The 16721-nt window shown below is 42.4% G+C and overlaps 1 protein-coding gene across 1 annotated transcript; it reads left to right on the top strand.

The window, feature by feature from the left end:
- The first annotated feature begins 14342 nt into the window (after nt 1-14342).
- ier3 (immediate early response 3) lies at nt 14343-15608 on the top strand. The gene has a single exon (XM_064934831.1). The coding sequence runs from the start codon at nt 14407-14409 to the stop codon at nt 15028-15030; it is 624 nt and encodes a 207-aa protein (XP_064790903.1). The 5' UTR covers nt 14343-14406; the 3' UTR covers nt 15031-15608.
- Nucleotides 15609-16721: the final 1113 nt, after the last annotated feature.

Genomic DNA, 16721 nt, shown 5'->3' with positions numbered 1-16721 from the left:
TTTGAATTTCTTTAACACTTTTTTTGGTTTCTACATGATTCCATTTGAGTTATTTCATAGTTTTGATGTCTTCACAATTTTTCTACAATGTAGAAAATAGTACAAATAAAGAAAAAACCTAGAGTGGGTGTGTCCAAACGTTTGACTGGGACTGTACATATTTCAGTTGCAAATCTTTAAAATCAGTTTTTATTTTATTATTGTAGTAGTCAAATGGAGGCAACTCAACCATAAGTCTCCACACTATGTTAAGGGCTGGGGTCCTAAGGGCTGGGGTCCCGAGAGCCTAAAAATGGAACCCAGAGTAGTTCCCTAGCAACTTCAGTTGGTATGGCAATAAATCAGTTATCTTAAGAGGGCGGCTGCGGGGATAGAGCACCCCCCCCCCCAAAACAAACAAAACAAAGCAAGTGTAAATAGGCCAGACCACAAATGTTAATAACATGCTAGTAAACATCCTGCCTTCCAAGAGCAAACATCTGCAGTTCAGGACCTTCACTTTCCTACTTGATTTTCTACTTGTTTTTCCAAATTCATTGTTCCTTTAATTAATAAAGGGGCCAATCAGAATGATTGAAGAAATCACGATGTATGAATCTTCTTCATACAAGTATAATTATTATTATTATTATTTGACCCTGCTGGTCATCTATGAACAGTTGAACATCTTGGCCTGTTCTGTTATAATCTCTACCCGGCACAGCCAGTAGAGGACTGGCCACCCCACATTGCCTGGTTCCTCTCTAGGTTTCTTCCTAGGTTTTGGCTTTTCTAGGGAGTTTTTCCTAACCACCGTGCTTCTACACCTGCATTACTTGCTGTTTGGGGTTTTAGGCTGGGTTTCTGTACAGCACTTTGAGATATCAGCTGATGTAAGAAGGGCTTTATAAATACATTTGATTGACTGATTATAAAACGTAAAACATCTTATTAATTATAACAGCTTCTTATCACATAATTTATATCAACCTCTGAGTCACCTCACCATTGGAATGCAGGTTAGGGTGTTTTTGCCTGTCTAAATATAGTTTAGGCGGGTTACCTGGCTGCAGGAGAACAGGCTACGCCCATTGTTCAACTACTTAAATACATTCTGTGGAAGACTATCAAGAGGAAAGGCACTAGTGCAGAAAGATATGAAGAGGGAGTCAGAGACATAAGGTGAAATACAAGGAGGTTTAACTGAAATTTATAGAGATAATAATATAATCAACTGAGTTAAACTTTCTTCAGAGAAACGGGGTAAAACACTGTCAGTTTTACTTGAGAGATTGATTGATTTTATTGCCGGAGAAAAAACAAGCGAGAGAGAGAGGACAGGCAGAGCAAAACCCGACAGGCAAGACAGAAGAGACCGACTCTACAAGAGAGACCCGCTCTCGCGTCACAATGTGTGCCTCCAGTTCAGAGAGCCAAGCTACTTCCTGGCAAAGTGTTCCCGTCGGGCCCTTAGGAGCCCCTGCAGCAGCTGGGGGGACATACCGGCCGGCGTCTCTCCGGCTCCGAGGACGCAGGCCACCCAGGGTGCTCTACCCTCCCCTGGTGAGAAGAGTCCTGCCCCGGGAAGAGCCTGACTCCGCACGCCGTTGGCTGCTGCTCCTCTCGGCTCTGCTCTTTCTACAGATCTACACAGAGGAGTCATCCTGCGGACCCCTTGAGCTCCAGCTGCACACCCCAGATACCTCGCCATCCCCAAGCTTCCCCCAGGAGGGAGAGGGGATCACGGACATTGCCAGGCTGTGGGGAGGGCCCGAACATGGATCAGCCCTTGAGGCTACAGTAGAGTGTGCAGTGTGACTGTTGAGTCAGTTCTGGATTGACTTGGCCTTCAGCAACTAAGACAGAGGAAGTTTCTCCCACTCAAACAATTTGCTCATTGAGCAGGATAAATCCAGCTGTTTCTCGTCTGGGGCTGCAGCATTGACTCAGGGAGGTAATTTGATCCCCTCTCTTCGTCATCAGCCAATCAACACAGAGGGAAAAAATATCCTGAGTTGGTTTAGGAAAAGGGGAAGAGCTAGCTGTTAATGACTCATCCGCGTCAGAGGTATCCCCTCTCTGCCCCCAGAGAGAGAGAGAGTGAAAACATTGCCAGTCAGTCTCAGTCTCTCCGCTGCGTGTGCAGATGAACATGCGTGTGCTCACTGCTCAGAGGCACCATGACGCTCACTTACAGACACTTTCACCGGTGGTTGTGATGATTCGCTTTCCTGGACATCTGGATTTCTGATGAAATGTAGTTTTTTTTTATCCTTACAACCTTATTTACTCGTGTAAATGTTGAACATAATAGTTATGAATGTTAAACGTAATATGGTTGTTGTGATTTTCTTGAGTGGAGTTGATGATTAATTCTATGAATTTGATTTTGATATCTTATTAAAAAGATCAAGAAAAACCTTTGATGAGCTTGTCCCTCTCTGATATAAGAGCAAATTAGACATGAAACAATCAAATAACAAAACATACCAATACACACTGACCCATACCAAACACACACACACACTCCACAGCACTGACACTTACACTGCAAACCCACACACTGACGCAGAAACACACACACACACACACACACACACACACACACACATACCTCAGCAATGACACCAGTGCCCTGGGACTCATTCGGATATTAAACCGAAAATGCGTCCCAAATGGCAATATAGTGTACTACTTTAGACCCTATTCCCAATATAGTGTACTTCTTTACACCCTATTCCCAATATAGTGTACTACTTTAGACCCTATTCCCAATATAGTGTACTACTTTAGACCCTATTCCCAATATAGTGTACTACTTTAGACCCTACTCCCAATATAGTGTACTACTTTAGACCCTACTCTCAATATAGTGTACTACTTTAGACCCTATTCCCAATATAGTGTACTACTTTAGACCCTATTCCCAATATAGTGTACTACTTTAGACCCTATTCCCAATATAGTGTACTACTTTAGACCCTATTCCCAATATAGTGTACTACTTTAGACCCTATTCCCAATATAGTGTACTACTTTAGACCCTATTCCAATATAGTGTACTACTTTAGACCCTATTCCCAATATAGTGTACTACTTTAGACCCTACTCCCAATATAGTGTACTACTTTAGACCCTACTCCCAATATAGTGTACTACTTTAGACCCTATTCCCAATATAGTGTACTACTTTAGACCCTATTCCCAATATAGTGTACTACTTTAGACCCTATTCCCAATATAGTGTACTACTTTAGACCCTATTCCCAATATAGTGTACTACTTTAGACCCTATTCCCAATATAGTGTACTACTTTAGACCCTATTCCCAATATAGTGTACTACTTTAGACCCTATTCCCAATATAGTGTACTACTTTAGACCCTATTCCAATATAGTGTACTACTTTAGACCCTATTCCCAATATAGTGTACTACTTTAGACCCTATTCCCAATATAGTGTACTACTTTAGACCCTATTCCCAATATAGTGTACTACTTTAGACCCTATTCCCAATATAGTGTACTACTTTAGACCCTATTCCCAATATAGTGTACTACTTTAGACCCTATTCCAATATAGTGTACTACTTTAGACCCTATTCCCAATATAGTGTACTACTTTAGACCCTACTCCCAATATAGTGTACTACTTTAGACCCTACTCCCAATATAGTGTACTACTTTAGACCCTATTCCCAATATAGTGTACTACTTTAGACCCTATTCCCAATATAGTGTACTACTTTAGACCCTATTCCCAATATAGTGTACTACTTTAGACCCTATTCCCAATATAGTGTACTACTTTAGACCCTATTCCCAATATAGTGTACTACTTTAGACCCTATTCCCAATATAGTGTACTACTTTAGACCCTATTCCCAATATAGTGTACTACTTTAGACCCTATTCCAATATAGTGTACTACTTTAGACCCTATTCCCAATATAGTGTACTACTTTAGACCCTATTCCCAATATAGTGTACTACTTTAGACCCTACTCCCAATATAGTGTACTACTTTAGACCCTACTCCCAATATAGTGTACTACTTTAGACCCTATTCCCAATATAGTGTACTACTTTAGACCCTATTCCCAATATAGTGTACTACTTTAGACCCTACTCCCAATATAGTGCACTACTTTAAACCATATTCCCAATATGGTGCACTACTTTAGACCCTATTCTCAATATAGTGCACTACTTTAGACTGTTATCCATTATCAACCAGTACCAACCAGTACCAACCATTATCAACCAGTACCAACCAGTACCAACCATTATCAACCAGTACCAACCAGTACCAACCATTATCAACCAGTATCAACCAGTACCAACCATTATCAACCAGTACCAACCATTATCAACCAGCACAATAAGTTGGGTGGATTTTGGCCCATTCCTCCTGACAGAGCTGGTGTAACTGAGTCAGGTTTGTAGGCCTCCTTGCTCGCACACGCTTTTTCAGTTCTGCCCACAAATTTTCTATGGGATTGAGGTCAGTGGTTTCTGATGGCCACTCCAATACCTTGACTTTGTTGTCCTTAAGCCATTTTGCCACAACTTTAGAAGAATGCTTGGGGTCATTGTCCATTTGGAAGACCCATCTGCGACCAAGCTTTACATTCCTGACTGATGTCTTGAGATGTTGCTTCAATATATCCACACAATTTTCCTACCTCATGATGCCATCTATTTTGTGAAGTGTACCAGTCCCTCCTGCAGCAAAGCACCCCCACAACATGATGCTGCCACCCCCGTGCTTCACGGTTGGGATGGTGTTCTTCGGCTTGCAAGCCTCCCCCTTTTTCCTCCAAACATAACGATGGTCATTATGGCCAAACAGTTCTGTTTTTGTGTCATCAGACGAGAGGATATTTCTCCAAAAAGTACAATCATTGTCCCCATGTGCAGTTCCAAACTGTAGTCTGGCTTTTTTAATGGCAGTTTTGGACAGTGGTTTCTTCCTTGCTGAGGGCCTTTCAGGTTATGTCGATATAGGACCAGTTTTACTGTGGATATAGATACTTTTGTAACTGTTTCCTCCAGCATCTTCACAAGGTCTTTTGCTGTTGTTCTGGGATTGATTTGCAATTTTCGCAACAAAGTCCGTTCATCTCCAGGAGACAGAACGCGTCTCCTTTCTGAGCGGCATGACGGCTGCGTGGTCCCATGGTGTTTAAACTTGCGAACTATTGTTTATACAGATGAACGTGGTACCTTCAGGCGTTTGGAAATTGCTCACAAGGATGAACCAAACTTGTGGAGGTCTACAATTGTTTTTCTGAGGTCTTGGCTGATTTCTTTTGATTTTTCCATGATGTCAAGCAGAGGCAATGAGTTTGAAGGTAGGCCTTGAAATACATCCAGAGGTACACCTCCAATTGACTCAAATGATGTCAATTAGTCTATCAGAAGCTTCTAAAGCCATGACATCATTTTCTGGAATATTCCAAGCTGTTTAAAGGCACAGTCAACTTAGTGCATGTAAACTTCTGACCCACTGGAATTGTGTGATACAGTGGGTTATAAGTGAAATTATCTGCCTGTAAACAATTGTTGGAAAAATTACTTGTGTCATGCACAAAGTAGATGTCCTAACCGACTTGCCAAAACTATAGTTTGTTAACAAAATAAATTTGTGGAGTGGTTGAAAATCTAGTTTTAATGACTCCAACCTAAGTGTATGTAAACTTCTGAGTTCAACTGTACATTTATTTTGATAAATGAAGGCCTGATTCATGCAGTCTCCTCTAAACAGTTCATGTTGAGATGTGTCTGTTACTTGAACTCTGTGAAGCATTCATTGGCATTCTGAGGCTTGTAACTCTAATGAATTTATCCTCTGCAACAGAGGTAACTCGGTGTCTTCATATCCTGTTTCGGTCCTCATGAGAGCCAGTTTCATCATAGCGCTTTAAGGTTTTTGCAATTGCACTTGAAGAAAGTTCTTGACATTTTTCGTATTGACTGACCTTCATGTCTTAAAGTAATGATGGATTGTTGTTTCTCTTTGCTTATTTGAGCTGTTCTTGCCATAATATGGACTTGGTCTTTTACCAAATAGGGCTATCCTCTGTAAACCACCCCTACCTTGTCACAACACAACTGATTGGCTCAAACACATTAAGAAGGAAATAAATTCCACTATATAACAAGGCACACCTGTTAATTGAAATACATTCCAGATGACTACCTCATGAAGCTGGTTGAGAGAATGCCAAGAGTGTGCAAAGCTGTCATCGAGGCAAAGGGTGGCTACTTTGAAGAAATATAATTTGATTTGTTTCACACTTTTTTGGTTACTACATGATTCCATATGTGTTATTTCATAGTTTTGATGTCTTCACTATTATTCTACAATGTAGAAAATAGTGTGTCCAAACTTTTGACTGGTACTGTATCATTGATACACATATATTACTTTTCAGTATGGGACCAACCAGTACCAACCAGTATTAATCAGTACCCTACATACCTTTGCGCAACAATCTGAGAACTACCTGAGCTCATACAGTATGACTCTTTCAACACGCCCTGCCAAACGAGCCAGGATCACCCTCCCACCCACCCACGCACACTGTACACTAATCACACTGTGCACTAATCGCACTGTACACTAATCACACTGCAAATAAAAGTGGCATCGATGAGGTCATTGTGTTTACACACAATATATACACGAAGACACTAGGTCACCTTTACAAGCGTGACACAATCTATCAACTCTCATGTCCTAATATGTCCACCTTCCTGTCAGACAGAGTGTCACACACCCCACCCTCAGTGACTCTGACATCGGGTCTGTGACATTGCCTGCAAGTGCTCCTCTCTCACTTGTCATTGCACTGTAATCCTCTCAACAGGTGTCCTCTTCTAAGTAGGGTTGCAAAAATACTTTTCCCCCAGAAATCCTTATTGGAGGATTCTGGATTTCCTGATGATTCCGTCTTGATTCCAGTAATCTTGGGAATTAGGTGAAAGTTCCAGGAGTTTTTCAACCCTAGTTCTAAATGAAATATCATAATGAGCTGGTTCACAGCTTCAATACGGGCTTGGGGTTAACATTACCGTCATCATTAACATCTCAGTCATCTACTTCATGGCTCAGTACATTGTTTGTGTATTTACTCCATGGCAACGGTGTACCTTCGCCTGTAGCATTGGGATGACTGCAGGACAAGTAATGATTGCGTATCAGTGCGGCTCGAATCAATCAAATTGGTGACAAAAGACACTGAAGTGAGACACTGCATTCCCAGGTAATAATGGCATCTTAGGAGGAACAGACCGAGACGAAAGCTATATACTGTAAGCCTGCGATTAAGGCCAATGTGTCTTTATTTCTAGGTATGCAAGTGCGTAGGTATAAAAACGAGTACCTTTGTGCACTTGACTATGGTAAACAACGGCTAAACGTCACGCCTGTCAGTCAAACGTTGAGCAGTGACGTCCTCTTTATTGCTGCTTGAAGGTCAAAGTTGGTAATCCTAGCCTTGAGAAAACATCTCTTTCTTGCTCTAGGTCCTTGTGAAAACAATTTGTTGAAATAACTTAAATAACCACGATGGCTAAATATAGATGGGGTTATTTAAAGTTATTGGAGCTATGCCAGCTTATTATAATGACTAAGCACCCTGCATACCATTCCAACAGTTTGGGTCCTGATAGGACAGACACCCTGTATCCTGGACACGGATAGGACAGTCACATTGTATCCTGATCACTGATAGGACAGACACCCTGCATACCATTCCAACAGTTTGGGTCCTGATAGGACAGACACCTTGTATCCTGATCACTGATAGGACAGACACCTTGTATCCTGATCACTGATAGGACAGACACCTTGTACTTGAATCCTGATCATTGATAGGACAGACACATTGTATCCTGATCACTGATAGGACAGACACCTTGTATCCTGATCACTGATAGGACAGACACCCTGCATACCATTCCAACAGTTTGGGTCCTGATAGGACAGACACATTGTATCCTGATCACTGATAGGACAGACACATTGTATCCTGATCACTGATAGGACAGACACCTTGTATCCTGATCACTGATAGGACAGACACCCTGTATCCTGGACACTGATAGGACAGACACCCTTTATCCTGGACACTGATAGGACAGACACCCTGTATCCTGGACTCTGCAGCTTAAAGGACACCGTGTTGGCTTCATATTGAATGACCCCGGGACGGACTGGGACCACCAGGGATGGACTGGGACCACCAGGTGACGGACTGGGACCACCAGGTGACGGACTGGGACTAGCAGGCGACGGACTGGGACCACCAGGTGACGGACTGGGACTAGCAGGCGACGGACTGGGACCACCAGGTGATGGACTGGGACCACCAGGGACGGACTGGGACCACCAGGTGACGGACTGGGACTAGCAGGCGACGGACTGATACCACCAGGGACGGACTGGGACCACCAGGTGACGGACTGGGACTAGCAGGCGACGGACTGGGACCACCAGGTGTTGGACTGGGACCACCAGGGACGGACTGGGACCACCAGGTGACGGACTGGGACTAGCAGGCGACGGACTGGGACCACCAGGTGATGGACTGGGACCACCAGGGACGGACTGGGACCACCAGGTGATGGACTGGGACCACCAGGTGACGGACCGGGACCACCAGGGACGGACTGGGACCACCAGGTGATGGACTGGGACCACCAGGTGACGGACTGGGACAAGAAATCGGACAATGAATTTTTAAAACTCTTCAAGGCCCATTGTTTTCTTAGAGGCCCCCATTATTAGCCAAATAACGATCATTCTGCTCAACGACCCCAATTTAGACAGGGTCACTGGGATACAGATGGATACCTTACAAAAAAATGTAAAACAACACAAGTCTTAAGGAGAATAACTCAAAAACTCATTGAGATGGAGAGGGTGCATAAGAACTTTCTTCCCTGTGCCCTACCTCACTAATGCTCTTGTGGCTGAATGACAGCAAGTGATAAGCCTTCCCAGAAGAGTGGAGGGCTGTTATAGCAGCAAAGGGGGCACCAACTCCATATTAATGCCCATGATTTTCAAAATGAGATGTTAAATGAGCAAGTGTCCATATACTTTTGGCAATTTAGTGTATGTCTAAACGAGACCATGCAGTACTAATGGTGCTTCTCTGATCCTGATGGTTCCTCTCTGCTCCTCTCTGCTCCTGATGGTTCCTCTCTGTTCTGCTCTGCTCCTGATGGTTCTTCTCTTCTCCTCTCTGATCCTGACGGTTCCTCTCTGTTCCTGATGGTTCCTCTCTGTTCTTCTCTGTTCCTGATAGTTCCTCTCTGTTCCTGATGGTTCCTCTCTGTTCCTCTCTGTTCCTCTCTGTTCTTCTCTGTTCCTGGTGGTTCCTCTCTGTTCCTCTCTGTTTCTGATGGTTCCTCTCTGTTCCTGATGGTTCCTCTCTGTTCCTCTCTGCTCCTGATAGTTCCTCTCTGCTCCTGATGGTTCCTCTCTGTTCCTGATGGTTCCTCTCTGTTCCTCTCTGCTCCTGATAGTTCCTCTCTGTTCCTGATAGTTCCTCTCTGTTCCTGATGGTTCCTCTCTGTTCCTGATAGTTCCTCTCTGTTCCTGATGGTTCCTCTCTGTTCCTGATAGTTCCTCTCTGTTCCTGATGGTTCCTCTCTGTTCCTGATGGTTCCTCTCTGCTCCTGATAGTTCCTCTCTGTTCCTGATGGTTCCTCTCTGTTCCTGATGGTTCCTCTCTGTTCCTGATGGTTCCTCTCTGTTCCTCTCTGCTTCTGATGGTTCCTCTCTGCTCCTGTCAATGCAGTTGAATGAGACAGGATACAAGAAGAAGTGAAGGCCAGAGAAGGCCGTGACTGTTGAATATTTTGAGCTGTTTGTTTAGGTTTGTCATGTGGACTTTCTACAAGGAACATTTGTGTTTTGCTGAGATATTCTGCCTAGTGCTGCCCCCTGGTCATAGTGAGTTTTACTGCAGTGGGGACACTGAGGGGGTTCACTGCTGTAGTGCACGTACTCCCCTGGTTGTCATGGCACTCAGCCAATCCCAGTCATTATCTCACAACAATGACCCATATCCCCCCATAACCACTGGGATTCCTGGCAGTGATTTCATTGGTGCGACTTGTCAAAGCCAATCTATTGACATTGGCCAATGCGTGTGCATTAGCCGGCCAAAGTCTCTCTGTCAGGCCATTTCAGTGTAAAAAAACCAAACAGTCAACAATACATCAAACAGATGGTTTCTGACAACGGCTTTGTGGTGGAGGCCTTGTAAAAATCCAATAACATTTAAACTATATGACAACAAGTAAACAACTTACTTTTGTCACGAGTTTATAGGTTGAGAGGACATCATGTGTACGATGGAGGGCTGTGTGGTTGGACAAGAGGACATCATGTGTACGATGGAGGGCTGTGTGGTTGGACAAGAGGACATCATGTGTACGATGGAGGGCTGTGTGGTTGGATAAGAGGACATCATGTGTACGATGGAGGGCTGTGTTGTTGGATAAGAGGACATCATGTGTACAATGGAGGGCTGTGTGGTTGGACAAGAGGACATCATGTGTACGATGGAGGGCTGTGTGGCTGGATAAGAGGACATCATGTGTACGATGGAGGGCTGTGTGGTTGGACAAGAGGACATTATGTGTACGATGGAGGGCTGGACACCACTTCAGAATATTAAAGTTGAGTTTCCATATTTAGCAAAGTACAGTAGAATGGCCAGTCAGTGATGAGTCTATCTAAAGTCAACATTATCACGCCTGAGCCTTGGTTTCCAACCATTGGGCAGACAGACATGGTTCACAACCATGTGTATATGCCGTCATGTGTGTGCGATGTGTGTTATTTTAAAGTGCTGACGCATGCCTTGTGAACGTTCGACACGTCTCAGTGTAAATATCTCACACCTCAGCCAAGAATGCCAGCCCCTTTGGTTTCACCCCTGGGTGGCATTCCTATTCCTGCTGTTCAATGCCGAAAATGGAGTGACAGTCAGACTGTGAGAAACACAGCTTCCAGACACTTCCTACTTTCTCACCTCCTATCAGACGGAGCTGGTGATGTCATAGGAGGCTGAGTGAATGATTCCGCTAAACTCTCCCTGTACTATGGTGGAAATGTATTGTAACTCACACTACAATACCACGTTGAATAATAGCTTCTTTATTTGAGGATGTATATTTAGTTTTCCTTTCTATTATTTATCTCAGCTGTCCGCGGTTACTTTCTCCTCTCCATTAAAACTTAAGTCTAGTTTGACTTGTGCTCTGTTCCCGACAGTTAAAGTATGGCTCCGGAGGTGAAGTTTCCAGGGTCAGCTTCCCCTCCCCCCCATCCTAAACTTGACCATTAGCAACCTGGACTCAGGAGTAGACGTAACATGGCAAACTAAAATACGGGTCACTCAAATTAGTATGATATGCTACGTTTGGTTTGTTATGTATTCATTTGTGGCTATCGATAATCCATTTCTTAAGGCATGTTACGAATTGCAATTCGTACGATAAGTTCACGTATTTGCAATACATATGAAATGTTACGAATTCCAATTTGTTGTGATTAACCATACCAACCGTAACATATCATAATCATTTGAGTGTCCCGGATTTTTGAGTTTGAGTTTATTTTATTTTTACAGGGACAGTGCACATTAATCAACGTTTCCGTGAAAGTGCCGGTTTTAGCCAGCCGGCTAATTTTCAACCGCAGTCCCTGGGCAGGTTATTAAAAACAATTACAATGCAGACAGTCAATGAGCAGTGAGCACACGCAGAGCAACATAGGACAAGCAAGACGTAGCATGCAGACAGAGCAACATAGGACAAGCAAGACATAGCATGCAGACAGAGCAACATAGAACAAGCAAGACATAGCATGCAGACAGAGCAACATAGGACAAGCAAGACATAGCATACAGACAGAGCAACATAGAACAAGCAAGAAATAGCATACAGACAGAGCAACATAGGACAAGCAAGACGTAGCATGCAGACAGAGCAACATAGGACAAGCAAGACATAGCATACAGACAGAGCAACATAGGACAAGCAAGACGTAGCATGCAGACAGAGCAACATAGGACAAGCAAGACGTAGCATGCAGACAGAGCAACATAGGACAAGCAAGACATAGCATGCAGACAGAGCAACATAGGACAAGCAAGACATAGCATACAGACAGAGCAACATAGAACAAGCAAGAAATAGCATACAGACAGAGAAACATAGGACAAGCAAGACGTAGCATGCAGACAGAGCAACATAGAACAAGCAAGACATAGCATACAGACAGAGCAACATAGGACAAGCAAGACATAGCATACAGACAGAGCAACATAGGACAAAAAGCAACAAGACAAAAGTCATAAAAGCAACAAAGTGTTTCCACACCTCACAAGCTACAGACAACATGGAAAGCGGCAATACACAGCTAGGGATTATGATCACAAATCTGATTGACCTTTAGCCATGTCTTCATACATTTTGTGAAAGTGTGATATGTGGTGCAGTTATGTGTGTTTGATGGCAGTGTATTCCAGACATGGGAAGCTCTCACAGAGAAAACGGATTTACTAAAGGTGCTTTTCCTTAAGGGAACTATACAGTCACCTCTCATGGCAGACCTTGTGGATCTGCTGCCATATGTTTGGGTTTTCTGTTGAGTGGAGGGGGAGGAGCCAGGCCATTTAGGATCTTGAATACAAGACATGTATCTGTGAATTGCGCAAGATTTTCCCAACTCAGGAGCTCATGCTTTCTGAGGATGTAACAGTGATAATGGCTATTGGGCTTCCTATCAAGCACTTTGAGAGCCTGTTTGTAGACAGACTGAATGGGTTTTAATGTGGTACAGCAAGCTTGGGCCCAACTAGTCAAGCAATATGTTAAGTGGAGGAGTACCATAGATTTGAAGTTCAGTTTTGCCACCTCTGTAGTCAAACAATTTCGTATAAATTGGAAATTAGCTAGGTTGAATTTGGTTATTTGAATGACCCTTTTCACATGCTTTTTAAAAGAGACGTTGGAATCAAGTATGATGCCAAGGTACTTAAAATCAGATACCACCTGGAGCTTCTCCCCTGACACATAGACATACTATTTTGCTTTACTCTGTTACGTCTAGTCTAGCATATGAGATCAGCCTGCCATTAGGGGGGGGGGAATCCGAAACGGACCCAAGATCAGCGTCTCTGGGTAACTTCACCCTACCCCCTGAAATGTACTAACTTGCCCTTGTACTGAACTACTCAATCCAGCTTTGAAATTGTCTGGACAGCCAAGGAGGGTCTACACTGCAGAGCACGCGGGTCTTTCAATGGGTCCTTGTCTCCTTAATTAGCAACAACATTATTCAGCTAGAAAAACTATTAGGGATGAAAAACACGTGTCTGTATAAAACAAAAAAAAACTTGGTTTCTCCATGTTTGCACAGTGTAACTAGCTTTAGCATACTTATTCCGATAGAGTGATTCAAGTGAAGGGTGTAGCAACTTACAGTCTGACATAGAGAAAAACAAAACATTTTGTGAGTATTTTCTAGAGTCAAAACCACTATCATACTCATTGTGTTCTGAAAGAGAGACACGGAAATGTACTAGAGCAGCAGGGCAGATTAGCTGTCTACTTCAGTTGAGTTGCCAATACTGAGTTGCATACTGAGTTGTGTCCAAGTCCCCATTTTCTTACCTTATTCATTAAAGCACATTTCAATCACTATTCTACATAGAACCTTAAAGGGGATGCCATATATGAAGCAAGACTCAAACCCATTTTGGTTTCATCCAGAACCTTTTTGTTGTTTTAGCTGATTCTATGAATTAGTGTGTGTAGGATGTAAACACATCATGCCTAAATTATCCATTATTAAACAAAGTTGTGTGTGGTCGTAAATGACATTTTACAGATCATTCAATAGCAATTGTATTATTATTAATGTTATTATTGTTGTTGTTGTTGCTATTAGTCGGTTATTATCGTTATTATTATTGTCGCCTATTATATTGCTCTCACCATGGTTACTATCCATCGCTGTCCATTTGCTTGATCAAATATAGATACATTTAAAAACTTTTATCAACACAAATTATGGGACCTAAAAACAAAACATCTACATGTAGCTATTGATAATATTTGCTGACCTAAAATAATTACGCAATGGCATGTTTTTGGAGAAAACAACACGAACTATAGGTATATACAATATTAAAATACAGAAAACGATTTAAATTGTACTTTTCTCCTTGAGCAATGTGAGAGCGTTGGCTCACACTTTGGGTGTGGCTTCTATCCGTATGGGCGTATCTAAAAAGTAGTTAAAACTAGAATAGGCTATATAAACCTGTGTGCCACCGCTAGAAAAATCATTCAACGAACGACAACTACACGAGAAAGAGAACTCGAGAAACAAGAAAGATGTATACACGATCAAATAGTTTGGTATTGTCAATTCCGACAAATAATTATCAAGGACAGTTCGCTTACAGGGCGATGCCGCGGAGCAAAGAGCCAGAAATCTTCACATTTGAGCGAATCCCAGCTCAAGAGCCACAACGCTACACAGCAGTGCGCCAGCGAAGGAAGAACACCCGGGTACAGTACCCAGCCAATGTCCGAAAATACCTTCCACCTGCAGAGAAGAGCGCTGCCAAGCGCTGGCTCGTTGCTCTGTGCGTGGTACTGTTCCTGCAGATCTACACCGAGGACGCTTGCATCGAGACACCGATCAGCGCCGAGAGTCTTCCCGTCGAGGCACACGAGGAGGCGTCCTATGCGCATTACAAGGTACTATCATTCCAGTCAGCAGAGGAACAGGCGCGTCAACTCACAGACGGTGTCTCCACCGAGCTCTCAGCTGTCAATCATCAAGATCAACTTGTTGGTGAGCAGAGTGACAACATCTGGAGCAAGCTGGTCAATACGACGTGTCCCTGCTGGGATGGCGAGATGAATCGCATGCACAGGCAGAGCACAAGGAACGGCTACGTCGTTGCCTTCCTCTACCCGGCAGTTTATCACAGACTGGGATCCGAGAATTGAAAGAACTGAACAGTTTTTTTCCCCAGCTAATGACTTGACATTAAGACGGAGCCTGGTTCAATGGCTTTTGGTTTCGAGAAAGGTATCGAGCTGCCTCGGACCTGGGCGCTGACATGCCCGGAGCTGATTCACTAGGACGCTCGCTGAAGCCCCACCAGAGTAGCCTACATTAGCTGCTGTATTTGGAGAGTGAAGCGAACAAAAGAACATGTTACTAATGAGACAATTTTGAAGAACTGACTGTTACAATACTGGACTCAACTTGAATATAGAGAACACTTGAATTATATATTTTAGGTTCACATTTGTAATGATGTACTGTAGAAGTCAAACTTCACACCCTCACATGTTCGTAGCCTGCAAGGCCAGAACGTATAGGCCTACAATATGGAAGTAATATTTGTAAAACTATGATTTACTTTGTGAAAGCCTAGTACTTGATATTGAGACTAATATTTTGTTAAACTATTTATTAATGAAGAATATTCTATTATGTGAATTATTTAACTTGTTATTTATTTATAATGTGCTAATGATTTTGTTATTTAAAGAAGGAAATAAAAACTTTCTGAAATGTTCATATTGTCTCTTTTCTCATTGACATTCAAAATACGACGTTTTATGACAACCAATGGCATAATTAAAACCATTATAATCAGTGGACTAATTAATTTCCAGTACCAATTTTATAGATGGGCACATTTGTTTAAACATACAATAGGCCACTGTGTAGCAGTAACCCACCTATCCACAGGAAATAGTTCCATAGTTTAGGGATGGTCCTTGCTAATCAGATAACCAAATCAAGTTTTTTGGAAACTGGTACCAAATTGCTCAATATTTAATTTTACAAATCAGTTAAGAAAAAAATTCTTATTTTCAAATCAGTGTCTTCCCATATTACTTTCCTCGTCTCCATAGTGTTCTATGTGGGGAATTATATGAGACAAGTCAGGATATTGATTAAGACATTAAACTCAGGAGAGTCTTGTAAACTATATTGTATTGCTATAATATCATATACATATCACATCCATTAGTGACTTACAGTAGTGCGTTCATTTTTTAATGGATGGCCCAATAAGGAATTGAACCCACGACCTTGGCATTGCAAGCACCATGCTCTACTAACAGGGCCATTAATATATTATAGTTTTACTTTCAACACACCTGCATGTATTAAGTATGTAAACACTGATGCTAATGATATCTACTACAATTACTACTGTTACTACTACTACTGTTACTACTACTACTACTACTGCTACAACTGCTACTGCTACTACTACTACTACTACTACTACTACTACTACTACTACTACTACTGCTACTACTACTACTACTGCTACCATTGCTACTACTACTACTGTTACTACTACTGCTACTAATACTACTACTGCTACTAATACTACTACTACTACTGCTATTACTACTACTACTGCTACTACTACTACTGCTACTACTACTACTGCTACTACTACTGCTACTACTACTACTACTACTACTACTACTACTACTACAGCTACTACTACTACTGCTACTACTGCTACTACTGCTACTACCACATACACATAGTTAGCAGATGTTAATGCGAGTGTAGCAAAATGTTTGTGCATCTAGTTCCAACCATGCAGTAATATCTAACAAGTAATCTAACAATTTCACAACAACTACTTATACACACAAGTGTA

Source organism: Oncorhynchus masou, chromosome 1 (assembly GCF_036934945.1).
Source record: "Oncorhynchus masou masou isolate Uvic2021 chromosome 1, UVic_Omas_1.1, whole genome shotgun sequence".
In the NCBI taxonomy this organism is placed as follows: Eukaryota; Metazoa; Chordata; class Actinopteri; order Salmoniformes; family Salmonidae; genus Oncorhynchus; species Oncorhynchus masou.
This window is presented reverse-complemented; position numbering and strand designations above follow the sequence as displayed.